General features: G+C 44.8%; 1 protein-coding gene across 2 annotated transcripts; it reads left to right on the forward strand.

Moving 5' to 3' along the window:
• Positions 1-4,838: 4,838 nt before the first annotated feature.
• Positions 4,839-27,140, forward strand: SOCS6 (suppressor of cytokine signaling 6). Of its 2 annotated transcripts, none has more exons than XM_054164179.1 (2): positions 4,839-5,073; positions 25,187-27,140. In XM_054164179.1, the coding sequence occupies exon 2, from the start codon at positions 25,312-25,314 to the stop codon at positions 26,914-26,916; it is 1,605 nt and encodes a 534-aa protein (XP_054020154.1). In that variant the 5' UTR covers positions 4,839-5,073; positions 25,187-25,311; the 3' UTR covers positions 26,917-27,140. The 2 variants fall into 2 exon arrangements, with proteins under 2 accessions (XP_054020154.1, XP_054020155.1); XM_054164180.1 differs by having other exon boundaries at positions 4,843-4,943.

A 27,140-nucleotide genomic window follows, 5' to 3' on the forward strand; every position in this document is an offset into this window, starting at 1 on the left:
AGAGCCTCATCCAGCCTGGGCTTAAACACCTCCAGGGATGGGGCCTCAACCACTTCCCTGGACAACCCATTCCAGGGCTTCACCACTCTCATGGTGAAGAACTTCCTCCTCACATCCAGCCTGAATCTCCCCACCTCCAGCTTCATTCCATTCCCCCTAGTCCTATCACTACCTGATATCCTGAGAAGTCCCTCCCCAGCCTTCTTGTAGGCCTCCTTCAGATACTGGAAGGCCACAATTAAGTCACCTGGGAGCCTTCTCTTCTCCAGACTGAACAGCCCCAACTCCTTCAGTCTGTCCTCATAGGAGAGGTGCTCCAGCCCTCTGATCATCCTTGTGGCCCTTCTCTGGACATGCTCCAGCACGTCCATATTCCTCTTGTAATAGGGGCTCCAGAAATGGATGCAGCACTCCAGGTGGAGTCTCACCAGAGCTGAGCAGAGGGGGAGAATCACCTCCCTTGACCTGCTGACCACCCTTCTCTTGATGCAGCCCAGGATCTGATTGGCTTTCCGGGCTGCAAGTGCACACTGAGAGCTCATGTTGAGCTTCTCATCCACCAGCACCCCCAAGATTCTCTCCTCTGGGCTGCTTTCCAGCCAGTCACTGCCCAGTCTGTATTTGTGCCTGGGATTGCCTCGACCCAGATGCAGGACCCTGCACTTGGTCTTGTTGAACCTCATGAGGTTGGCTTATGCCCACCTCTCCAGCCTGTCAAGGTCCCTCTGGAAGGCCATTTGCAAGGCCATTTGAATATTTGCCATCTAATAGATCAAGTTCCTGTAAAGCATTACAATCATTGCAAAGTGGCTTTTCTGAATGATACTTAACAGAAGTGGAAAAGCAGGCATTTGCCTCCTTAAAATATAGTCACTTAGAGTTAGCTGCCTGCAAAGAGCAGTAAGAACACAGAGGCATTAACCTCCCACCACAATTCAGGCCAAAGAGATGGGAGGAGAGAGTTGTTAGAATGTGATAGGGACCTGTGCCAGGCAAGTAGGCAGCTGTAAGACACAAAGGGGATGTGGTGGATAGAACCCTCCATCCAGAGGGACTTGGACAGGCTGGAGACAACCTCATGAAGTTCAACAAGGCCAAGTGCAAGGTTCTACACCTGGGCTGGGGCAATACTAAGCACAAATACAGGCTGGGTGAGAAGTGGCTTGAGAGCAGTCTCAAAGAGAAGGACTTGGGTGTGTTTGCTGATGAAAATCTCACCATGAGCCTGCAGTGTGCACTTGCAGCTCAGAAGGCAACTCTGTGCTGGGCTGCATCCAGAGGAGGGAGAGCAGCAGGACAGGGAGGGGATTCTGGCCCTCTGCTCAGACCCCACCTGCAGCACTGCCTCCAGTTCTGGTGACCCCAGCATAAGAAGAACATCAAAACACTGCAGAGGGTCCAGAGGAGGGCCACAAAGATGATGGGGGTGGAGAACCTCCCCTATGGGGACAGGCTGAGAGAGCTGGGGCTCTTCAGCCTGGAGAAGGCTCCAGGGAGACCTTAGAGCAGTCTTCCAATACCTGAAGGGGGCCTGCAGGAGAGCTGGGGAGAGACTTTTAACAGTGATAGGACACAAAGAAATGTATTTAAGCTTGAGAAGGGCAGATTTAGACTGGACAGCAGGAAGAAATCTTTTACAATGAGGGTGGTGAGACACTGGAACAGGTTGCCCAGGAAGGTCATGGATGCCCCCTCCCTGGAGGTGTTCAAGGCCAGGCTGGATAAGGCCTTGCTCAGCCTGGCCTAGTGGAAGGTGTCCCTGCCCATGGCAGGGGAGTTGGAACTAGATGATGATCAAGGTCCCTTCCAACCCAAACCATTCCATGAATCTATGAAACATCAGTTTTGTTGTCAATGAACACTCAGAATTCAGGTTTCTGACCCATCTCTCTGACCTCCAGATTTGTATATACACAGATCAGACTAAAAAGTTATTAAATAATTTGCAAACATACTTCTCAGTTTAAAAAAAGGAGAAGCATATCAGAACAGGGAACTCATCAATATTCAGATCTCAGTCAAAGTAATTATAACTGGATCTAGAGCTCCTAAAGTTATAAGCTTACACCTATAAGGAGATTGGATATGAAAGTCTGGAAAAGTCTGAAAGAAATTTCTGGCCCTGATCATTTGGAAATAAAGCTAGCAGCTGTGAGGCAAGTCTAATAGGTAATCTATGCAGAGAACATTGAAAGAATATGTCTAAATTTATGGAGTGCCCAATTTAGTTCAATACATGTTTTTAAGCCAAGAACACAGTAATTTGAATTATCCTGCTAACACCCTCTTCATCTGCCAGCCAAGTGGCAACAGAAGTTACCCACTGAGGTGAGTTCACACTTGGTGATAAACTGTGACACATCTGGATTAGAAAAAAGCCATCCCTAACGTGAGGCTACATGTTAAGGCTGAGACAAGCCAAGAGCACACTGGTAGCCTACGGAGAAGATTGCAGTCCCCAGTCACAGAATCACAGAATCTTAGGAGTTGGAAGGGAGCTCTAGAGATCATCCAGTCCAATGCCCCTGCCAAAGCAGGGTCACCTAGGGCAGGTCACACAGGAACACATCCAGATGGGTTTGGAAAGTCTCCAGAGGAGAATCCACAACCTCTCTGGGCAGCCTGCTCCAGGGCTCTGTCACCCTCACAGCAAGGAAGTTTCTCCTCATGTTGCAGTGGAACATCCTGTGTTCCAGCTTGTACCTGTTTTCCTTGTCCTATCACTGGGCACCATCACAAGGACCTGGCACCTTCATCTTGACACCCACCCCTCAGATATTTAGAGACACTCATAAGATCCTTTCTCAGCCTTCTCTCCAGACTAAACAGCCTCAGGGCTCTCAAACTTCCTTCCTAGCAGAGATGTGCAAGTCCCTTAGTCATCCTCACAGTTCTTCATTGGACTCTTTCCAGCAGATCCCTGTCTCTCTTGAACTGAGAAGCCCAAAACTGGATACAGTATTGCAGGTGTGGTGTCAGCAAGACAGACCAGGATGGCCTGGGGAAGGCTCCAGGAAACCATATCACTACATTCCAGTATCTGAACGGGAAAGCTGGGGAGGGACTGCTTATGAAGGGCTTTGTAGTGACAGGACAAGGAGCAATAGTTTAAAACTGGAGTAGGGGAGATTTAGGCTGGACATCAGGAGGAGGTTCTTCACAATGAGACAAAATACAGGAACAGGTTGCCCAGGGATGTGGTTGAGGCACTGTCCCTGGAAACATTCAATATCAGACTTGCAGTGGCCCTGGGCAGCCTGCTGTAGCTAAAGGTGTCCCCGCTGACTGCAGGGGCATTGGGCAAGATGACCCGTGAGGGTCCCTTCTAACCTAATGCAGTCTGGGAGTCTCCTGAAATGGTCTTGGCCTGCCAGTAAGTAAGGTCAATCAGACAGGCACATAAAGCGTATGACCCTTGGATGAGAATCAAGAAAACCCTTTACCTCTCAATAAATGCCTGAGATATAAAAATGTAAATGCAGTCAGGACACATTCTGACCTCAAATAACTTTGCCAATTAAGCAATTCACCGACCTCAACCCAGAAATACCTTTGATCTCAGCAGAGGAATTCAGGCAGAATGTGGATGAACATTCTCCCAATCTTGTGAGTTTCAGCAATTTCTTTTTAACTTTGAAATCAGTGAAGTAGTTACATAAAGAGTCAGACACAGAATTTCACCGGCTCTGCTGCCATTACCCAGGTAAGCACATCACGCGTATCTGCGCACATCGGGCTCCTGATTTGCATCGCTTGTGTGCCTCAAGTAGGAAACCGAGAGAGCATTTTACTAGCTCTGGCAAATACGAGACTTGTGCCAACTTTTTAAGACCCATATTGTCCACAGATTTTAATTCTTCACCACCCTGCTAGTCGCTTCAGTCAGTCTCACACATTCTAATTTAAGAATTGTTTTGTCGCTCTTCATTCAGCGTGTTGTTGGTTTTGTTTTTTTTTTTTCCTTTCCCTTAAAAAAGGGACCGGCAAACAAGGAAGCAAGCAGCCTGTCTGGCTGAAGTCGCTGCAGCATAGCTGATGTAGCTCAAGTTTAGCGGCACTTTTCTCGCGGCGATCTGTGAGGCAAAGCTGAACACAAAAATAATGCCTCTTCTCGTTTCCTTACGCCTTCGAAATCTGTGTAGTTTGAAGCGCAATTTTTCCGGCGCATCGAGTTCACTCTTAGGGAAGATGAAGCGGAGGAGAGTGGAAGGGAGCCCACCTCCCTCCCAAGGAGGGCGCGGGCCTGCAGGGGAGCGCCCATCGCCGGCACCTCACGGCCGGCCAGCAGCAGGCCCCGGCCCGCGGCGGGGAACGGCGGGGGCTGGCTCAGGGAACCCCCACTCGGTAACACGCTACCAGGGAGGCAATGCCCCTCACCCAAAGACATGGGGAGAGAAGTAGGTCCCTGTGAATGCCAAGGGGAGCGGTCAAAAACCGGAGCGGGCTGAGGGAGACAGGAAGGAGCCTGGGCTAACAAAGCCGAACCACCTCCTTCCCTCCCAGCGCGATTGCCGGCCGCCTTCGGCAGGTCTCCCGCGGCCGTGGAGCAGGGCCGACCCCAGGGTAAGACGCCGAGACCTAGGTGGGGGAAGGAGTCCCACCACCCCAGCTGGGTGCTGCGGGACATGCGGGCCGCACAGGGCTGGTGACGGCTCCGGGGACAGTCTCGGGAACGCGGGTGGACGGAGCCGGGGTGTCCCGGGCCCTGCTGCCTCTGCCAGGCTCTGCGCGGGCGCCGCAGCCCTGCCTGCGGCAAGCGGCGGCCATCGCGGGCTCGCCACCCCCGTGCGCCCCTCCGAGGACAGAGGGGTGGGGGCAGAGGAGGCGGAGGAAGCGGCGGCGGCGCCAGGAACAGGGAGGCGGCGGCACGGGAGGGAGGGAGCTGGAGCCGAAGCCGGGCCGGGCCCCGCAAGAGCTACAGCAGCGCCAGCTCCTCCTCCTCGGTGAGTCCCGTTCCGACGTCCCGGGAGGCTGCTCGTCGCCGAGCCTGGATGCCGGCGCAGGCCGGGCCGCGCTGCCGAGGTGCCCGGGGAGAGGCCCGCGCCGGGAGCGGGACACCGCGGCCTCAGCTGGGTGAGCGTCCCCGGGGCAACGGGCCGCGGCCCATCTCCCCACGGTGTCCGCGGAGAGCTAGTGAGGCGAAGGGAGAGCACGGTCTGCGGCTTGCCCACCGTCCTCTGCCGAGCCGCGGCCCCGGCCTTCTCTCCCTTTGTTTGCTCGGCTTTTCGAGCCTGGCGGCTCCAGGCCCTGCGGAGACACCGGGGCCGCGGCGCGGCCTGCAAGGCGGGCGAGCAGGCGGGGTAGCAGCGCCGGGCCCGGGCCGCTGAAGCGATGCCCAGCCCCCACCGTGACAGGAGGGGGCCGGTACCGGCCTCTCGCCCCGACCCGCCGCGGCAGTGGGGCCCGCTGTCCTTTTCCCCACCTCCCCTGGGCCGCTGCCCAAGTGCACCCCGCTTCTACTGGGGCAGTCGAATTAGGCTGCACCCCACCCTGAGAGCCGCTTTCAATTTCGGGCTTTGTGGGGGGTGTCCCCGTCTCCAGCTGGGCGGGTGTCTGGAGGTGACGGTCTGGGTGGCCGCGGCGGGGAGTCGTGCGGCGGGTGTCGCGTTGTCGTGAGGTGAGGGTGCGCCACGGGCTCCCGAAGGGGCGAGCGAGAGGAGGGCTGCGTTCCGTGACAGGCGGCACTTCAAAACTTGACTTTCACAAAAAAATTACACCAGCCCCACGAACTGTGCTGGCTTTCATTGTTCTTCAAGCTGCTTCTTTCACTCTCTTTCCCTAATGGTGCCACTTCTCTCAGAAAACGATGAGTCCGGCCCCGTGCCTACCCATTTACTTAAGGAAAAAAAAGCCTTTGGAAAACACTGAGGTTTTAAGAGGTGCAAAAGGATGGAGCCTCTGTGATGTGAGGTCCTTTGGCTGTCTCTTTCTGTCTCCTTTATTCTTTTGTCTTGCTGTGTTTTCAAATATCACCTTAGTTTGGAGCAGGTTTTTCAGTGGAGTAGGCTGCTCTGTTAAAGAGGTTTGTTGAAGGGAGGGAAAGCTTCTCTTCCACTTAGTCCCAATTCTTGTGCCCTTTTACTGTTAAGTCCAAACTCCTCTTTCCTACCTGCCAGGAACATTTACATCACGTCCAATCTCTTAATAAACCTGTAGTTTAAAAATGCCTGCTGCAGGCCTCTTGTCTTAGCTGCTTGAGGAATAATGAATCTTCATGTCTGCTCTGGGTGGAAAAAACAGCACTCTTTTTGTTTCATGCTAATAAACGCATCCTTGGGTTGTAGAAAATGCAGAAGCTTCATGATACTTACGAAATAAATTACTTAGCTTAGCTGTAAGACTTTAAACCACTGGAGAATGTGTAGGTATTTTTGGAGTCTTCTGCAGCAAGGCAGTAATTGTAGCTCACAGTTTTATGTGTGTCTTATGAAAGGCAAATTTCAGCTCTTTCAAAATGCTTGTTTTCATGAAGTGTTAAGCAGTGCTGGAACGGAGTCTTCTCTTGCTATTCTGTATTTCTTGGGTTTGTGGAATTGCACTGTGTTTGGAACTGAGCTTTTACCTAAAGCAGGTTCACCTGTTGTATGCTTAGTGTGGCACAGATTCCCTATATCCTGAAGTCTGATATTTAAGTAGATTAAAAAAAAAAATCTAATATAGTCAATGAAATGAAGCCTTATCACATAAAAGTATGGCTGATCACAGTGTAGTGTTTTACAAAAGTGCCTGCATTTGCAAACTCCCTAGGAAGCTGCAAGGTTATAGAATAGCAAGGAAGAAGCCCTATGGTGTTTCCAGAACTTTTGTGGCTATCACTTCATCACACTGCATGTCTGCAGCATCAAAGTATTTGTGTGAATTCAGGAGATGTGGTGGATAATTCTAAACTTCTCAAGTAGGTGATGTAACAGAAATGTAAAAAAGATGTATATTAATTTCTACCATGCTGTTACCTTCTCTGATCCTAGACTGTGATGCCAATACACCTTGGGTCACTTAGAGATGGCTTGAAGAAGTGGTAATTAGTCTGCATTGTTCTGCAAGTGGATTACACCACCTAACTCTCTTCAGTGCATTGAAGTTGTGGAGTGAGAAAGTGAACTCTTAATTAAGAGTTCTTCTTAGGAAGCAAGTTACTTCTTTCTGTTCTGTCTTATGAAATCTTCTATAGTTATACAATAGCTGGAACATTTGAAAGATTTCATCTAGTAGCATTGCCTTAAGTTCACTGCATTTTGCTTCACTGTTGCTGGCAAAACCGAGGCCACAGTCCAGGGTAATCAAGTGCACTCAAGTGCCTTATTTGCTGATGCTTTACTGCCCTCCTGGGCCTACACAGCACTATTTTGGTAGTGTTTGGGTAGTACAATGTGCTGTAGGGAGGGGAGTGATAACACAAAGTAGGTAGAGAAGAGACTGTTCTCTGCTGGTGTGTGTCTCAGCATTTTGTTGACAGTGCTTTATATGTGTTTTAGCAGCAAATTAGAGGGGGTAGCTCAAGAGGTTGTGATGCTCCAAGGAGGAAGATAATATACAAGTAGTATAAAAGTAAATGAAATTAATTTAGGAATGCAATAAGATGTATTGAGCATAAATTGGAGCGGGTTTGGATGGAAAAGCAGAATAAGGCTTTCTTACCCAATTCAGGAGTATATTTTTGTAACGTAAAATATGAAGCTGAAAAGAAATACAGAACTTTGAGTTTCTTCTTTTTGCTTAAAGAAAATTGACAGTATCTGGTAATTTTCCTTATGTTTGTGCCAAAATTCAATTTCATTCAATTATAGTGTACACCTGTTTTTCTGGAAGCAGGTATCAGTCTTCAGAAGAGGATAGACTTGATGCTAACGGGACAGCGTCTGTCCCACTGCTTTCCAGTACTTTTCTAGTAGTAGACAAGGAGGTAACACTTGGGAAAAAAGCAGTCCTGAAAATTTTCCTTGGTAGTTTCAGATGGCAAGTTACATATAGCAGTAATGTTCTTTTGGAAAACAAGACGACTGTGCTTGTAATGGAATATTTATTGTCTGTGTTTAAAAAGCAGCTTCATACCACTCAAATATGCTTCTGAAACAGCAGAAATTAAAGATTTGTAACACAGAGTGAATTCCTTCTTTTAGTGATACTTTTTCTTTTCCCTCTAGAAATAATTGTTTTCTGAATTAGCCCCCTGTGCTATGTAAGTTGCACAAATTTGTGTGTGAAAAGTAGTTACAATAGGTTTGAAACAAACATTTAAAACCTGGTAGCTTTGCCTTTTTTGTTGCAGTCTTGCCTTTTTCCCACTGTAGCTGAATGATCTTAAAGCTATTGAAGCAAAAACATGTCACCTACTTCAGCCTCTCCTGGTGGTTAAAACCAGAAGCAAACCAAGCTGGCCTTGAATGCTTGCCCTGGATGCAAATGGAAAGCTGACTATATATATCTGAAGTATCAGACAACATTTTACATACAAAGAAGGTCACACAAACCTTGCTAGAGTCTACACAGGCTGCATGTGCAAAGACAGCTTGATTCAGAATCTGACTTAGTCTGCTTATTATGAGCATTAAAAGTCTCAGATCAAAGTCTTAGCTTTCTAATTTCTTAATCTTACTTAAATAAAAGTTGTTCCATTTTTTTTCTTCTACCAGTTTTGTGGTCTTCTGACTCCTACTTCTGTCATGTAAAGGCATGCAAATGGCAAGCATCTGCATTTCCAGATAGCTTCAGCGAGTTTTGAGGTGCATGGCTTTGCAAGTCTGACTGCTATTCATTAGAGTCTGTGATGTGTATTTAAGGACCTATCTTTAGATTATTTTTTTTTTTTTAAATAAAAATATCAATTAAACTATTAACTGTTATGAAATGTCCTTCTGGAAAATATTAAGATAAAATGCTCTGGAAATCACTGTCCCTTTTCTGCATCCTCAAGCATGCACATAACAGTTTGGACTGAGGAACTCAGCTTTGTTTATGGCAAGGATGTAAGCTCCATGTTACCTAAAAATTTGTTCCTTGGTTGCTATATTACCAAGAGAACCATGCAAGTTAAATACAAGTTTTTATTTGTTCAGCATGGAATCACAGAATGGTAGGGGTTGAAAGGGACCTCCAGAGATCATCCAGTCCAGCCCCACTGCCAAAGCATGATCACCCAGGGCAGGCCACAAAGGAACGCATCCAGGAGGATTTGGAAAGTCTCCAGAGAAGGAGACTCCACAACCTCTCTGGACATCTTATTTCAGGGCTCTGTCACCTCGCAGTAAAGTTGTTTCTCCTCATGTTGAGGTGGATATTCCTGTGTTCCAGCTTGTACCAAATGTTTCTTGTCCTGTCTCTGGGCACCACCACAAAGAGCCTGGCACCTTCATCCTGATACCTACCCCTCAGATATTTAGAGACACTCATAAGATCCCCTCTCAGCCTTCTGCACACTAAACAGCCCCAGGTCTCTCACTCCTGCTCATGTCCTTTTAACTCTCCTTTGAAATCTCTCCAGCAGATCCCTGTCTCTCTTGAACTGGGGGGCTCAAAACTGAATACAGTATTGCAGATGTGGTCTCAGTAGGGCAGAGGAAGGGGAAGAGAACCTCTTTAGACCTGCTGAAAACCCTTTTGATGCACCCCAGGATCCCATTGGCTCTCTTGGCCACCAGGATACATTACTGTGCAGGTGCTGCTCTCCAAACTTTGCTTCCTCTTTATGTACAGGGCACACGAAGTATGAGAGGCTTCTTGTCCTCTGTGAAACATGCTTTTCTTCTGTAATCTGCCAAGTGCACTAGGCTGGCAGTTTTAAAAGACTCTGATGTTTGTAAAATATGTAGGGGGTTTTTGTTATAAACACACAATAATTTTGCTGTAAACTGCTGTAAACCAGTTTTGGATGAAAGCCATTTTATCTGGCAGGGAAGGTATAAGTAGTCAATGGCAGAGTTTTTTCAGAGTTCATTAAGTGGTCTCTAGTTAAAAAAATCTAAACAATGGGAATGAACATATGTGTATGGTTAGGTAAATCACACAGATACATGGTATTGTGGTTTTGTGCTTGCTGGTGTCATCAGCAACTGTATTTGTATTACCTAACTAGGATAGTCTTAAGATACTGATCTGTAAGAGGACTTGTGTTAGGCTTTGGTGGTCTCAAGTAAACGTGGATGAATGCAGCTGGCAGATTAATTAATTTCAGGATTTGAGATTGTAGGCTTTATACCTTTGGTATTGTTCCTCAAGGATGTTCCATGCTAGTTAAAACAATGCAGAGAATGCTACTCTTGCTGCTAGAGTTGCTGGAAAGGGGTTGCAGTCAGGCTTGGTTTTTACAGCATGTGATTTCTGGGTTTGGTGAGTAGTTTTACTCTTAATTAATCTGACGTTCTCTGGTAAATGTGCTAAAACAGCAGTTTGTAGGAGTCTTGAGTAGGTGATTGTTTTTCCTTCTCCAAAGCAGTCTGCATTCCTCAAATAAGTTGAGAACAAATTAGTAGGCTACTCCAAACATTTCCAAAGCATGGGGTTTTTTCATCCCAAGATCTCTGTTGCAGTGGTCAAGCTTGCTTTCTACCTTCTGTTTTAAGGAGTTTTATCTCTCCAGACTTTGTCTCAGTGCTACAAGACTGGGCAGCTACAAGCTGTGTTGAGTGATTTTAGCATCAGTATTAAAAATACCCTTGCAACTTGTTTTGGTTGGTAATCAGGTATCAAATTAGGAGGCTTAGTGAAATAGAGGTGAATGGCATTAAGGCAGAAGTCTTTGATTTCAGGTGTGTCTTCTAAGATGAGCTTTTTGGAAGCTCTACTCCAAAAACAGGATAGGCATCTTTTTGGGTCCACTCTGTTCAGGATCTGGTGGGAACTGGGCAAGTGAGGAATATTCACTGAACAGAAGCTGTTTGTGCAGGCATATTGGTTTGGGTGAACCCTGCACTGGGAGGTTTTCTAGGCTGGAATTTTGGTCAACCCAAGGAGACCGACTCCAGAATAGATGGTTTGTGCATTCAAAGGTACAAGTCACTAAGTTATGTATAAGATCATAAATCTGAGTTTGTGTGAGGTAGATGCCTGGTGGCTGCTTTTTTAATTCCCTTCCCTGTTCTCTCTTCAGTGGAAAACAGAGGCTAAACCCAATGCTGACCCATTGAGCACCCTCTGAAACACTGATTTCTCTCTCCTTGGCTTTTTCAAGGAAGAGAGCTGTTGATTAGTAGTTAGTAGTGGTGAGAAGGAAGAAAGGATTAGCCATAGGTCTTTGGGATGATTTTGTACAGAAAATGTAGTTACTTGGGAAAATACTTATCTGTAAATGTAAATATTTTGCAGTCTGAAGGGGTAAAAGAGTCTGTACTGACCAATGCCCTGGTCTAATTGCAGGCTCATCTAGTGATGGTCAAAAGAATACCATGAAGGGAAGTTATTACCTCAGCACTGACTTGTATGTCCTGTATATTAAAAAAGAAGGACTTTTTTGAATCTGCAGTGTTCTAAATGTTGTTTGACAGAGAAAACAGGAACAGAAATTCTGTGTATCAGCATTAAAAAGTATGCATCCTTTTTTTTTGTTTTTCTGTTGTTTTTTTTTCCTCAATTACTTTAATTATTTTTAACCTGGGCTAATGAATTTTTCATTTTATCTATAGTGTATGTAAATTTAAATGTATAGCAGAAACCAGGAGAAAAAAAAATAAGCCATGTGCAAATATATGATTTTAAAAAATTATTAATTCTCTCATGCTTGACCTTTGAAGCTTAGTTATGGCTTTTGCATCTGGGCTCCTATACTCCTGGCTCTGCAGAAATTTGACCTTGCTCTGCAGATAGCTATCTGGAGAGCTATGAGCTTGTGTAAGTCTCATAAAGCATATTACTTCATAGAGACAGTTAAAATTTCATCTTTGATCCTGCATGCAAGAATTCCTACACTGATGTGAAGTTGCTCACTGTAAGGCCCTCTCCCTACCTGGAACTAGGTGATCTTTAAGGTCCCTTCCAACCCAAACCATTCTGACAATCTATGAATTCTTCATGTGCAAGTTACATCTAATATACAAGGAGTAGTCCCATTAATTTAAATGTCTGCTCAGAGTTAATTATTCTTTGCTGGGTCAGGACTGAATATTATCAAAATCAGATTGTTTAGGGCTGCATGGAAAATTATTTTCTGCTTCTGTGGAACATTAGTAAAAAAACCAAACAAATCAAAACAACCCAAAAAGCCTTCCGGTGTGCATCAGGACAAAACAGTGTTTGTTTTAAATCTTTCATATAGTCTTTGTTAGATTTGCTGGTTGGGGTAGTGAGACATTTCTGTCTGCAGGTGGTTAGAGTGTGGGTGTAGGAGGGGAAAGAAGCACTTCCCAATCTTAATCATGAATAATTAAAAGTCTTTCTAGTTTTGACCCAAAATTAAAGAATCTGCATGTAGAATAAGCTTTGTCAAGATTGGTGTAGTCCTGTAAAAATGTTTTATTCTGATAAATTTGACTTCTTGAAAAAGATGGCTGAGCAGCTTTGCCTATGCAGTCAAAATTCTGTTCCCATTCTGGCCAGCGTGCTGCTAGTTATGCAGTGACATTGTGTGTGACTTCTTAAAAGCCCCCCTTGGATTGAAAAGGACTGGCAACTTAGAAAACCTATTTTTGATGTTTCACCTTCTATTTGAAGGGAAACAATGTTAGAGTATTCCTGTGAGATGAGCCAGAGCTTGTCCTCTCTGTCCAGGTGTGTTTACCCTCTGGATCTGACAGTGCTTTGAGCACAGCCACGGCTCCCGTTTACCATATATGGATCAACTCTGCACCATAAAGATAATTAATTCCCTCTTTATTCTTATTGGGCCTCTTGCCAGTGAAATTGGGAAGTATTTTAAATAAGCTCTGCTTTGCATTCTCACCTTCCCAAGTGCAGAGCTTGGATTACTCTCTGTTGTGGATCCTAAGAGCTCAGAGGAGCAGCCAGGCCCAAGGCATGGGGGGCCAGCAGCACATGCCAGGTGTGACTTCTGCTCTGCTGGTCCAGGTTCTGCTGCTGGAGTGTGTCCCAGGGGGGCATGCTTAATTACAAAAGAAGATGATTTCCCCTTGGGCATGCACCTGACTGAAGATCTTCTAATCTTTAAAGGGAAAGTAGTAAGTCTGGGGACTTTTCCCCTTCTGGTTTGTTGTGTTGCACTGGCTTGTCTGTAAAAGAAACCCTGCTTTCTTTTTCACTGATTGGATCTGTTTTACTGACCATGAAAGACTGATCTTCAGCCAGTACTGTTTGATATTCCATGTATAAAATGGTTGGATTTTAGATTGACAGTGATCCTAACCTAATCTTCCCATGTGTGATTTGATAGATGTACCAACTTTAAGTGAAGAATATTCACTTAAAAGAATCACAACAGTTCAGAAAGATCATTTCCAACTGTCTTGTTCTTAAGGATGTATCCCCTTAGAAAGCTTTAAAACTCTCTTAACTTTATTTAGCATTTGACAGGCTAGCTTATGAATCACACAGAATCCAAGGGAGGAAATAAAATGCTGAAGCTATCAAAACAGAATACATTGAAATAAGGATTGCAATAAAATTAATTTGGAGTTGCAAGAGTGGAAAAAATAACAGAATTAGCAGCCTTCTTCAGTCTTTTGTGTGTGTGTGCTGTGCTCCTAAGAAACTTGATAATCCCTGACTGTTCTGTAGCAGTCTTGTGTGAAGCACATTTTCTGATTCTCAAGATTCTGAACCTGATTTCAGAGTCAGTAGTGAAACTTGAGATATTGTATGTTTGTTTTACCTGCAATACTGTGTCCAGTTTGGGGCTCCCCAGTTAGAGAGACAGGGCTCTACTGGAGAGAGTCAAACAGAGAGCTGCAAGGATGATGGCAGGACTTGAACATCTCTGCTATGAAGAAAGTCTGAGAGCCCTGGGGGTGTTTAGTCTGGAGAAGAGAAAGCTGAGAGGGAATCTGATCAATGTCTCTAAATAGCTGGGGGGTGGGTGTCAAGATGAAGGTGCCAGGCTTTTTGTGGTGGTGCCCAGTGATAGAACAAGGAACAACGGGGATAAGCTGGGACACAGGACACTCCTTAAAGTGAGGAGAGACTTCTGTTAGGGTGACAAAGCCCTGGAACAGGCTGGCCAGAGATGTTGTGGAGTCTCCAGTCTGGAGACTTTCCAAACCCACCTAGATGTATTTCTGTGTGACCTGCCCTAGGTGATCCTGCTCTGTCAGAGGGGCTGGACTGGATGATTTCTAGAAGTCCCTTTCAGCCCCTAACATTCTATAAGTCTTTTGGTTCATCAGGGTGAACGTGTGCAGCTCTGTTTTAAACAATCTGTCTTTCCAGAGATCTGGAAGAGTAAGTGAGACTTCTATTCGTGTGTCTTCCCAGCCCCTCCAAATCTGACTGTATTTAGAAGAGCTTAAAATAATGATTAGCTGGCTTACAAATGAAGATGCAGGCATTAGGGAGCTTGTGTACTTGTCAAATATTATCGGAGCTGGTAGCTTTATAATAAGCACTTGTTTAAGTACAAATAGTAGACTAGTATAGAATAGTAGTACAAATAGACTTTTGAAACAAAAGGAATACTTGGATTTCGTTTCAGTGTAATTTTTGAAGAGCAATAGAAGTTGTGTTCTGTCCCTCAAAAGTTACTTGATTTTTTTCTCACTTTGGAGTATGCCAAATAAATACCACCTAATAAATCACTTTCCATGTACTATTAGTTTTTTCAGAATTTTTTTTTTTAATCTTTGGAGATTAAGTTGCTTCTGTGTTGTACTAACTTTTGACTGCCACTGTTTGAAAGACTCAGCGTTTCTTACTTTGTCTCTTTCAAAATGCAGCCGGTTTATGTAGCAGTAAAGGGAAATGGTATGCTTTCCTCCTCAGTATGAGGCACTAAGTCACTTGAAATCTTCAGTTTTATTTCAGCAAAAGGGAAAAAAATCAACTTTGGTTTAAACAAGACAAAAAAGTTATTCAGGCCACCTCTTAGAATATTTAAACTAATGTTATGATTTTCATCTAGCTAACAAGGTTGTGTGGAACACTTTTATTTTCGTGGGTTAGGTGGTTCTTTGAAGCATTAACTATAGGTACATGATGGGGATGGATTTTGGAATCTGTTTTGTAGCTATTTATGGATAAAGCCTTACTACTAACAGTGGCAAAGAGAAAGAAGTCCATTCACTTTGAAGTTATTAATAACATTTAGAAAAATATTGTTTATGCAAACTTTTTGCCATGGATTGAATTTTCCCTTCTATTAAATCCTATCAGAACCTCAACCAAGCCAATGTTTATCTCAGTTGAATTGCAGAAGCATAGGTGTTCCAGAATAGAAATCAGACATAAATGCAACTATGCAAGAGTGAATTCTTTATGTATTAAATGTATGTATTAAATGCTCTTTTGCCTTTAAAATGGATTCCTAAGTGTGAGTGAAGTTGTCACTGTCACTTACTGGAGATAGTGTCATAGGTGAGACTCTTGTTTTGATGAACATTGAGTATGAAGTCCTCAGATCTGTGGATTCTTAAGGAACCTGACTCTTCCAGTATGCCCTAAGTACTTGCAATTCCTGTTGATTTTTAGAGGAGTTGCTTGTGCTTAGGTACTGGGGAGAAAAAATCTTGGACAATAACGTTTTATCTATTTTAGGTAAAGCTGGATGTAGTTCTGACCTTTGTAGTTTGTCAGAATGTACTTTGCTTTGAACTGTATTTTTGGAAAGCAGGCCATCAGCCTCAGATCTGTTGTGTTGCAGACAGAGCATGGTAGGGGGAACACTCGTGCCTTGCTGCAGAGACTGCTTCAGCAGACTCGGAGTTTGTCATACTAAGCTTAAACTCTGAGCAGAAATACTGTTGGCCTGTTTGTTACTTTGACTTCACTTTCCTTGCTTGTTGCACTTTCTTTAGTGGTTTAGAACGAACCTTGAAGTTTGGGGGTTTTTGAGGGTGGGAATTGATTTTGATTTGTTTATTACCCATCTCTATAATTTGGTCTCTTACCTCTCCCTCCTCTGGCTTTTAAACTCAGAGTTGTATCACTGGTGAATCTTTTCCTTCTCATCCAGCTGCTTGATACTTCTTTGTACTGTAGGGTGGGCCATTCACTCACTCACTGCTTTGATAAATGAAGCAGTGGGTCTGAAAAGCTTTGTAAAATCTCTGTTAAATTGGAAAGTTTTAAAGAAAGTCAGGAAGTTGAATCATGATTAAGTAGAGAACAGTGATAAAAGATATCCTGAAAGGTTGGGAATGTCTTTGCAGGAAGGCAAAACCCAAGGTTTTGTTTATGTTTGTTCATTCCTTCACTGTCAGCAGACCTCTGAAAGGGACCACAAGCTTTGGCTAATCCCCTTCAGTGGGTGACAATTTGCAGTGGCAGTCAACTCATTGTGATTTGTTGCTGTGTTAGATGGAGAGATGGGAGTTATGTCAGGTGTGAGTAGGTAGGCATGCATTTACTTAAACCCCCCCTGGGTCACACCTCTGCCCTCCCATCAATCCACATTATGAAAATTCAGAATTGAGGTTTCAGAATTAACTGATGTTAGTTTGGCCTGATGGTGCCTTTTATTCAGTTTATTAATCCAGCTAAAATAGTGAAAGTTGAGCTCACAAAGTGTTGAATAAAAAACACTGAATGCCTGTGCAGTAACATTTCAGGGTCAGATGTACAGACAGCAGAAAAATTCCTTAATGAAGCCAATAATTCTGTCTCTGAACTCTGGAATTTGGAGTTTAATTAGTGTACTGTAAGGCAATGATAGGACCATACATTTTAAAGGGTAGTGGAAAGTGGAATTAATGTAAACATTCTTGTCCCATATGTGAAGCAAGAAAGTGAAGAGAATTGCTCAGGCAGCTCTTCTGGCTTTTCTCAACTTCTGAGATCTTGAACTTTGAACCTTCATGAAATTGCCTACTATGTTTTCTATATAAATAGTTCAGATAAAGGACAGCAAACTATTTTTCTGAGTATGTCATTATTCAGAAGGGAAAACAAAGGGGTTTGCTTAATGAAAGAAGTTGTCTATGATTATTTTAGTGGTTATATTTTAAATATTCAAGAAAGCAAAACTGCTGGTGGAACTCATCATTTCTGGAATGAAGGCTCTCCAATTTTGAATTAATATGACACCTAGAAAATGGTTTTGATGGTTTGGGTTTGTTTTTTTTTTTTAGTGATCTTAATAATTATTAAAAAGCATCACCTAAACCTTTCTCCTTTTAACTGCTAATCAGAAATTAACAACAAATCACAGTAACAAACCACTTCAACTTCTAATAGTCATAGGTGATGTCTTAATGGTTGGAGGTAAATGGTAGGATGTTTCCTCCCATGAGATAGAATAGTATAGAATAGTATAGAATAAACTGGGTTGGAAGAGACCTTCAAGATCATCGTGTCCAACCCCTCAACCAATCCAACCCACCTAAACAACTAACCCATGGCACCAAGCACCCCATCAAGTCTCCTCCTCAAAACCACCAATGACGGTGATTCCACCACCTCCCCAGGCAGCCCATTCCAATGGGCAATCACTCTCTCTGTTCAAGACCAGGCTGGATGAGGCCTTGAGCAACCAAGTCTAATTGAGAGACATTTCTGCCCATGCCAGGGGTGTTGGAGCTGGATGATCTTCAAGGTCCCTTCCAACCCAAACCATTCTATGAATCTGTACACATTTATATTTGTGTTGGTGCTATGCATTAGTATGGTTATTACTTTGGAAAAATGTTGCTGCCCTTAATAAAAAAAACAACAAAACAAGATCTGTGAATTGCTAGGGAAAAAAAAAGATTATTTCTTTCAGGCTGCACATCTGAGGAGTGAGGGTGTCTGTATTCTGTCACAATTTTCCACTGTTAGAAATTAAAGGTACCAACTGGTTTAGTGTCTTCGAGGGGCATGGCAACTGAATGCCTTGATACAAAGCAAGCATTATGCAGTACTGACATTCAATCCAGTTTGTGTGGTCTGGAGGAGAATGGTGGGATCCTCGTGGTATCTGTGTAGCAAACACATTGTCATTCTCTCTGATAATTTGGTAAAAACAGTCTCAAAACAGAAGTCAGTCCCTTCCTCCCCATGGTTCTGAGAAATGTCCTTATTAACTGCTGCTGCTTCTCAGCATGCTTGGAGATTTCTCTCCATGTAGGAAAGATCTTTCCATTTTTGTTTTTCCTTAATCAAGGCACTGTGCTTTCTTTCCCCTCAGACCTTAAATGGGTTGACTTAATCCTTCCAGTTATAGACTCATTGAATGGTTTGGGTTGGAATGGACCTTGAAGATCATCTAGTTCCAACCCCTCCTTCCATGGGCAGGGACACCTTCCCCTAGCCCAGGTTGCTCAAGGCCTCATTCAGCCTGGCCTCGAACACCTCCATGGAGGAAGGATCAACAAACTCTCTGGGCAGCCTGTTCCAGTGTCTCACCACCCTCACTGTAAAGAATTTCTTCCTAATCTCCAATCTAAATCTGCCCTCCCCACGTTTCAGTCTATTGCCCCGTATCCTATCACTACAAGCCCTTGTAAAAGGTCCCTTCCCAGCTTTCTTGTGGCCCTCTTCAGGTACTGGAAGGCTGCTCTAAGGTCTCCCCAGAGCCTTCTCTTCTCAGGCTGCGCAGCCCCAACTCTCAGCTTGTCCCCATAGGGGAGGTTCTCCAGCCCTGTGATCATCTTTGTGGCCCTCCTCTGGACCCACTCCAGCAGTTCAATGTCCTTCTTATGCTGGGGGTATGTAGAGGGTTAACTGCTTTATAAGGGATTGCTGCGTCTTAGCTTAAATGAAGAGGCCAGAGTGTTACCTTTTAATGAAAGAAAGCTTTTATTGTTATTGAAAATGGCACGGTCGGCGTGGTCAGAGTGATAGCTGCAAAGACTTCCAACATCCTAGCTGGTCATATGCTTTTAAAGGGTAATTCAGCTGCAGTCAGAACCCAGCTGAGGTTTACTTGAAGCTGCAGGTCCAGCCATCAGCAGTGTGAGGCTCAAGGCAGAGTGGAGGGTACCAGAGCAGCATCAGCATGCAGTTACTGCCTTACATTCAGGCTGAAAAACAGGAAAGATAATCATGCATCAAGCACAGCTCCAATCCTAGAAGAGGACTGTGCTTGATCCAGTGGAAAAGTAGAATCCTCTTTATCTGTACAGTGATTTTTCAAACCAAACTGTTTATTTTGAAGGCTTTTTCCAGCCCTCTGTGTGTTAGACAAATCTGTGTCAAATTTATCTTACTTTAACATTTTTTCTGTCGTTAGGAGTGGAATAGATTAGAGACCTAAAGTGGATTTCTTGCTTGAAGGAAAGCATGTTCCCAATAAAAAATTGAGGGGTTTTAAAAAGATTTCTTTTTCTTTTCCCCTGAATAATTTGAAAATAACTCTACTACCTTGAAATATTTTGCACAGAATATATATTTTTTTTCTGATTTTGGACATCTTTGATACCAGGTGAATGGGGTTTTTAGGAACAAAAGCCAATGACGTATTGCTGGTTGTCTGTCAGATAAGCACAAATGAAAGTGAGACCACATCTGGAATATTTTGTCCAGCTCTGGGCCCCTGAGTTCAAGAAGGACCTCAGGGAACTGCTTGAGAGAGTCCAGCACAGAGCCACAAGGATGCTGAAGGCAGTGGAATATCTTCCTGCTGAAGACAGGCTTAGGGAGCTGATGCTCTTTAGCTTGGAGCAGAGGAGCCTGAGAGGTGACCTCATTCATAGTGATACAGATGTGAATGCCAGTGTCAGGAGGATGAAGCCATGCTCTGTTCAGGGACATCCAGTGACAGAACAAGGAGCAATGGGGGTGAGGTGGAGCAGAGGAGGTTCCACAGGAACAGAAGGAAAAGCTTTCAGTGTAAGGGTTACAGAGCCCTGGAGCAGGCTGTCCAGAGAGGTTGTGGAGTCTCCTTCTCTGGATACACTCAAAATCTACCTGGATGAGTTCCTCTGTGGCCTGCCCTAGGTGATCCTGCCCTGACAGGGGAGTTGGACTGGGTGATCTCTAGAAGTCCCTTCTAGCCCCTACTATTCTGTGATTCTGTGAAGTGGGAAAATGGGAAGTTTACAGCCTACTGGTCAGGATACCAATTTTACAAACCTGTTCTATGAAGCCTCCCGTTGGCTGGCTGGTGTGGCTAGTGAGGGGTTTAAAATAGAAGTTAGGGTTAACTCTTTTTTTATCTTATTTCCTATGAATGTGACTTTAGAGCTCTCCTGCTGCGTTGCTTATGTTTCCCATTTCTGCTCCTCCAGAAGAGAGAATCTCACGTTGTGATGATTACAAATTAACAGCTTGTCATTTAGGGAGAACAGTAACATTTTTAAGAAGTGTTTATATCACAAGTATTAGTGAAATCTGTGGTGATCTTGTGTAAACATCTATAATTTTCGGCAGAAATAGGGTAGAAGGTTTCTCTTCCTGTTACTTTTCCTGTGTTTTCTTCCTTCCTCTTTGAAAGTGAAACCAACATCAATAAAGGTCAATTTCAAGTGGCACTATTCAGCTGCTACATGTCTGCCAAGTGTATCTTTCCTTTTTTTTGGGAAGGGCTGCAAAACTGTTTCTCACAGTTATGTTTAGTCATGAATATGAAAAGGTGATCCCAAAAATCACCATGGGAAAGCAGCCTGGTTTATCATTTCTGTTCTTCTGGTGTATGTTTTAAGTTGAGAAACGGCATGTCTAAAGTTTCAGGTCTGGGGAGCTTCTCTTCCCCCCCCTTCTTTACCCTGGTGGGACCACACCTGCAATACTGTGTCCAGTTTTGGGCTCTCCAATTCAGGAGAGACAGGCATCAGCTGTAGAGAATCCACTTGAATTTCTTTGCTATGAAGAAAGACTAAGAGACCTGGGACTGTTTAGTCTGGAGAAGAGAAGGCTGAGAGGTGATCCTATTAATGTCTTTGCTGTACAGCAGATGGCACTGGAAGAGCACAGCAGTGGGAGACTTCAGCACTGCCATCATTTGTACAAAATAGTAGCAAAGCTGTTGCAGTGCCAAGGGTTGTGAAGAGTTGTGTAGCTCACTTCAATGTGTATCAGGAAGAGGTGGCATGATGGGCTCTTCTGCTCCAGCTCTTCTCGTTGCAGGCAGTGGAAAATTTTACACTTGAAAGTGTGAGAGTTTGTGGTGTACTGAAGGCTGTTCCTTAGCATGCAATGCAGGACTGATGATATTCAGAAAATCACAGAATGTTAAGGGTTGGAAGGGATCTTTGGAGATCATCCAGTCCAGCCCCCTTACCCAAAGCAGGGTCACCCACAGCGGGTTGCCGAGGATCACAATGGCTGGGCAGCTTTGTAGTTTCTCCAGAGAAGGAGGCTCCACAACCTCTCTGGGCAGCCTGTTCCACAGCTTTGTTGCCGTCACAGCAAAGAAGTTTCTCCTCACATTAAGGTAGAACCTCCTGTGCCCCAGCTTATCTCCATTGTCCTATTACTGGGCACCACCACAAAGAGCCTGGCACCTTCATCTGGACACCCACCCCTCAGATATTTAGAGACACTGATCAGATCTCCTCTCAGCCTTCTCCAGACTAAGCAGCCCCAGGGTTCTCAGTCTTTCTTCACAGGAGAGGTGGTCACATCCCTCTGTCATTCTTACAGCTCTCCTTTGGACTTCTGCTAGTAGATCCTTGTCTCTTGAACTGGGAAGCCCCAAACTGGACACAGTATTGCAGGTGTGGTCTCACCAGGGCAGAGCAGAACCTCCCTAGACCTGCTGGCTTTGCTCAGTGATGTCCAGTGATAGGACAAGGGGCAATGGGTGCAAACTGGAGCAGAGGAGGTTCCATGTGGATCTGAGGAAAAGATTTTTTGCTGTGAGAGTGACAGAGCCTTGGAGCAGGCTACCCAGAGAGGTTGTGGAGTCTCCTTTTGTAGAGACTTTCCAAACCCACCTGGATGTGTTTCTGTGTGACCTACTCTAGGTAACTCTGCTTTGGCAGTGATGTTGGGCTGGATGATCTTTGGAGGTCCCTTCCAACCCCAAACATTTCTGTTATTCTCTTAAATATCATTGCTCTTTGATGTGTTTTCAGTCTGGTAAACTCTGTGTAACAGCATCATTCAAATTGTGTAAGTGAAAGGAGTTTTTAAGGTGTTTGGACTCCTGATACCTGAGGAGTTGTATTAAAAGTGGGAAATCAGCACATAATAAAACACTGGTCCTGTTTTAAAGGTTTTATTATTGGTTTATAGCAGGAGTAGGTTCTTAGTCTTTAGTTTGTCAGTGGACTGCTGTTTGATTGTAGTAATCATGCTCCTTACCTGCTTTCATGCTATTTTTGAACAGTTACTGGGGAAAATCACCCTGCTTAGTTGGTAAAACTGACATTTCAGTTCATGGCACTGTTTTTCTCAGTCCTTGCATAGTGATACCACAGGAGAAAAGTGGGAAGTGCACACATCAGGACTGTTTTGCTTTCCCCACAGTCCCCCAAGCCTGGAAGATTTCTTGAAAGGCTCTTAGCCTCCTCTAGTTTGCCATGCTTAGCCTGGAGCCAGGCTTGCACTACTAACACCACACATATTTGGAGGTATGTGAATAATGGCTACTGATGGATGTCCCTGCTCCTGTGGCAACAACAACTTCCCTCTGCTCTTTCACTTCTTGTTCTTGCCTGCTCTTAAGAGCTGCTTGGTTTGGAAAGTCTAACATTAAAAAACCCAAACCAAACAAAAACTTGAAACAAAGTTCAAACAAACAAACAAAAAGAATCAAGCTTAAAAGTCAAATTTATGGAGGGGTGGGAGGCATCCTGGCCTGGATTAAAACCAGCATGTCCAGCAGGAGTGGGGAAGTGATGGTGCTCCTGTACTCTGCCCTGGTGAGGCCGCGGCTTGAGTACTGGGTTCAGTTCTGGGTGCCACAGGACAGGAAAGGCATTTAGGTCCTGGAGGGGGTCTAGAAAAGAACAATGACACTGGTGAGAGGTTTGGAGGGTGTCATATGAGATGCAGCTGAGGGGCTGGGGTTGTCTAGTCTGGAGAAGTGCAGGCTGAGGGGAGACCTCATTGCCCTCTACAACTACCTGAAAGGAGGTTGGAGTGAGGCATGTCTTCTCCCAAGTAACCAGTAATAGTTTCAAGAAGAAATGGGCTGAAGTTGTGCCAGGGGAGGTTTAGGTTTGAGATTACAAAAAATTTCTTTGCTGCAAGAGTGGTGAGGGGTTGGAACAGGCTGCCCAGGGAGGTGGTGGAGTCAACATCCCTGGAGGTGTTCAAAAAGCTGTAGATGTGGTGCTTCAGGATATAGTATAGCGGTCATGGTAGTTGGCTTGGACTCAATAATCTTGAAGGTCTTTTCCAGCCATAGTGATTCTGTGATTCTATGACTCTGGAATGTGCTAGGTAGGTTAAATGGAACTCGAGCAGATGTGCACTCTTAAGTCTTGCAGCAAGCACTGGAGGAAAACAAGCTGTAATAGTACTGGGCAAGGAAAGCCTGGGGTCTGACCTCCTCTATGCCTGCAACAGAGTTTGGAAAACATCTTTTCTTGTGTAGAAATTCAGGAGGGGTCTTCCAGAACTTGCTAAACCCAGATGTTACTTTGCTGTTAATGTCTTTTTTTTTTCCACTAGAGTTAGTTCTTTATAGTTATGTAACAATTTGAATATTGCTCAGCCTTTCTGTGTAAAGAGAATATGACTTTGTCATGCTGTGTTTTCTGAACTAAGCAGATTTTAACCTCTGTGCAGGAATCCTGATGGGTATCTTCGGTAGTTGTGTGGGGTGGGTTGAAGTTTTCCCTCAGCACTAACTTTTAGCCAGACCAACTCAGTTAGAAGCGGATGAAGCTGTCTTGTGTTTCTGTGGGGATTCTTTAGGAGGCTTCTGAAAGAGAGGGATGTTTCTCCGCTTGAAAATGTTCTGTATGTGCATCAATATCAGTGTGCTCATGAGCATGATGTAATCTGTGTGTTTACTTAAAAAATGGCAGGCTGAAAGCAGGAAGAAGTTGTGGCAATCTCCAAGCCACGTGTAGCACCTTCAGTTTTTGGAGCCTGATTGGTTTCCAAGTCATCTCTGTATTTATTTTTATTTGATGCCTGCTACTGAAGTGCAGCAATTTCTGTTTTGTTTGGAGAGGGGGAAGCTCTTACCACAGAATCACAGAATGTTAGGGTTTAGAAGGAACATTGAAAGATCATCCAGTCCAACCTCCCCTGCCAGAGCAGGGTCACCTAGAGTAGGTCACACAGGAGTACATCCAGGTGGGTTCTGAATATTTCCAGACCTCCACAACCTCTCTGGGCAGCCTGCTCCAGGGCTCTGTCACCCTCACAGCAAAAAATCTTTTCCTCATGTCCACATAGAACCTCTTTTGCTCCAGCTTGCACCAATTGCCCCTTGTCCTATTATTGAGCATCCTATCATTGACACTGCCCTGAACATCTTTATAAACATGAATGAGGTCACCCCTCAGGCTCCTCTGCTCCAAGCTCAAGAGCCCCAGCTCCCTCAGCCTGTCCTCATCAGGGAGATGTTCCACTCCCTTTGGCATCTTTATGTCTCTGTGCTGGTCTCTTTCAAGCAGTTCTCTGACATCCTTCTTGATCTGAGGGGCCCAGGCCTGGACACAGATGTGTCCTCACCAGGGCAGAGTAGAGGGGAAGAAGAAACTCTCTTGACCTCCTAACTACATCATACCATGGACCTTCTTGTCCACAAAGGGACACTGCTGTCTCATTTTTCTGTCCACCAGGACCCCCAGCTCCCTTTTCCCTACACTGCTCTCCAACAGGCCCATGCCCAGCCTGTAGTAGCCCAACAACGTGGGGCTGTTCTTTCCCAGATGCAAGTCTCTACTCTTGTCCTTGTTGTATTTAATTCATTTTCTCTCCACCCAACTCTGTCTATGTCTATGCCTGTCTATGTCTGGCTGAACAGCAGCACAGCCTGGGAGGGTGTCAGCCACTGCTCCCAGTTTGGTGTCTTCAGCAAACTTGATGACAGTGCCCTCTGTGCCCTTACCCAGGTTGCTGATGAATAGTACTGGTCCCGTACATTGAATAGTACTGGTCCCATTACTGACCCCTGAGGAACTCCACTAGATACAAGCCTCCAACTAGACTCTCTCCCACTGACCACGACTCCCTGACTTCTCAATGCACCTCACTACCCAGTCATGATGGATAATTAACAAAAAACTATCTCTTTTTTGAAATTAATTGGGTTTTTTTCATTTCTTTCCAGGAAATGGCTCTTGAAGTTAAATGAGGCTGGCTGAAAGACATAAATGAAGCAGAAGCTGCTCTGCATGTGTTAGGGCTACATCACCACGAGCACTGCTGATCAGCCAGACTTGGGAACTTGTCAGAATGAAGAAAATTAGTCTCAAAACAATTCGCAAGTCCTTTAACTTGAATAAAAGTAAAGATGAAAGCGACTTTGTAGTGGTTCAGCAGCCATCCTTAAGTGATTTTGGAAAAGATGACTCCTTGTTTGGCAGCTGCTATGGTAAAGATTTGGCTAGCTGTGAAGTCAATAGCGAAGATGAAAAAGGAGGCAAAAACAGATCGAAAAGCGAAAGCTTAATGGGTACGTTAAAAAGGAGGCTTTCGGCGAAGCAAAAGCAGAAAGGCAAAGGCAGCACACCCTCTGTAAGCTCTGCAGATGATGACACCTTCTCTTCCTCATCTGCTCCAATAACCTTCAAAGATGTGCGAGCTCAAAGACCTCTGAGATCCACTTCCCTCCGTAACCACCATTACAGTCCAACTCCGTGGCCCCTTCGTCCTACAAATTCGGAAGAGACTTGCATCAAAATGGAAGTGAAAGTCAAGGCCTTGGTCCATTCCTCCAATCCAAGCCCAGCACTGAATGGCGTTCGAAAGGACTTCCACGACTTGCAGTCGGACAGCGTGTTCCAGGAGCAGACCAGCACGTTAAAACCCACGGAATCTCAGAATGGGGACTTGCATCTTCATCTCGATGAACATGTGCCTGTAGTTATCGGATTAATGCCTCAGGACTACATTCAGTATACTGTGCCTTTAGATGAGGGAATGTATCCTTTGGAAGGATCACGTAGTTACTGTCTGGATGGTTCCTCACCCATGGAAGTTTCAACGGTTTCTTCTCAAGTGGGAGGAAGTGCTTTCCACGAGGAAGAGAGCCAGGTGGATCAGGATGTAGTCGTTGCACCAGAGATCTTTGTGGACCAGACGGTGAACGGTTTGTTGATTGGTACCACAGGAGTCATGTTGCAAAGCCCAAGAGTTACTCACAGCGACGTCCCTCCGCTCTCACCTTTGCTACCTCCAATGCAGAATAATCAAATCCAAAGGAACTTCACCGGCTTGAGCGGCACGGACGCCCACGTGGCTGAGAGTATGCGCTGCCATTTGAATTTCGATCCTAACAGTGCCCCCGGAGTTGGAAGAGTTTATGATTCTGTACAGAACAGTGGTCCTATGGTGGTGACAAGTCTCACAGAAGAACTGAAAAAGCTTGCAAAGCAAGGCTGGTACTGGGGCCCCATCACCCGCTGGGAGGCAGAGGGAAAATTAGCTAATGTGCCTGATGGCTCCTTCCTCGTTCGAGACAGTTCCGACGATCGCTACCTTCTGAGCTTGAGTTTTCGTTCCCACGGCAAAACTCTTCACACTCGAATTGAACACTCAAACGGTAGGTTTAGCTTTTACGAACAACCAGATGTGGAGGGACATACATCTATAGTTGACTTAATCGAACATTCAATCAGGGACTCTGAAAACGGAGCTTTTTGCTACTCCAGATCGCGGCTGCCCGGCTCTGCCACCTACCCGGTGAGGCTGACAAACCCTGTGTCGCGTTTCATGCAGGTGCGCTCCTTGCAGTACCTCTGCCGGTTTGTCATCCGCCAGTACACCAGGATAGACCTGATTCAGAAACTGCCTTTGCCAAACAAAATGAAGGATTATTTACAGGAAAAGCACTACTGAAAGCTTATGGGAATCTTGCATCTTGCACTTTGGGAACGACGACGACGACAACAACAACAAAAAAGAGATTGAATTACAGTTTACAGACTTATTATTATTATCAAAAATCTTTTTTGCTGCCATAAAAATATTTCTTTTGGGGTTTATTTTTGGGTCTCGTTTTGTTTTCCAGGGGTCTGTAAAAGTAATGCATTTGGAGTTATGTTTGGTTTGGGGTTTGTTGG

Source organism: Dryobates pubescens, chromosome 9 (genome assembly GCF_014839835.1).
Source record: "Dryobates pubescens isolate bDryPub1 chromosome 9, bDryPub1.pri, whole genome shotgun sequence".
NCBI classification, from domain to species: domain Eukaryota; kingdom Metazoa; phylum Chordata; class Aves; order Piciformes; family Picidae; genus Dryobates; species Dryobates pubescens.

Excerpts from the sequence above, each read along its gene's own strand:
- SOCS6 (XM_054164179.1), top strand. The coding sequence starts at position 25,312 with ATGAAGAAAATTAGTCTCAAAACAATTCGCAAGTCCTTTAACTTGAAT.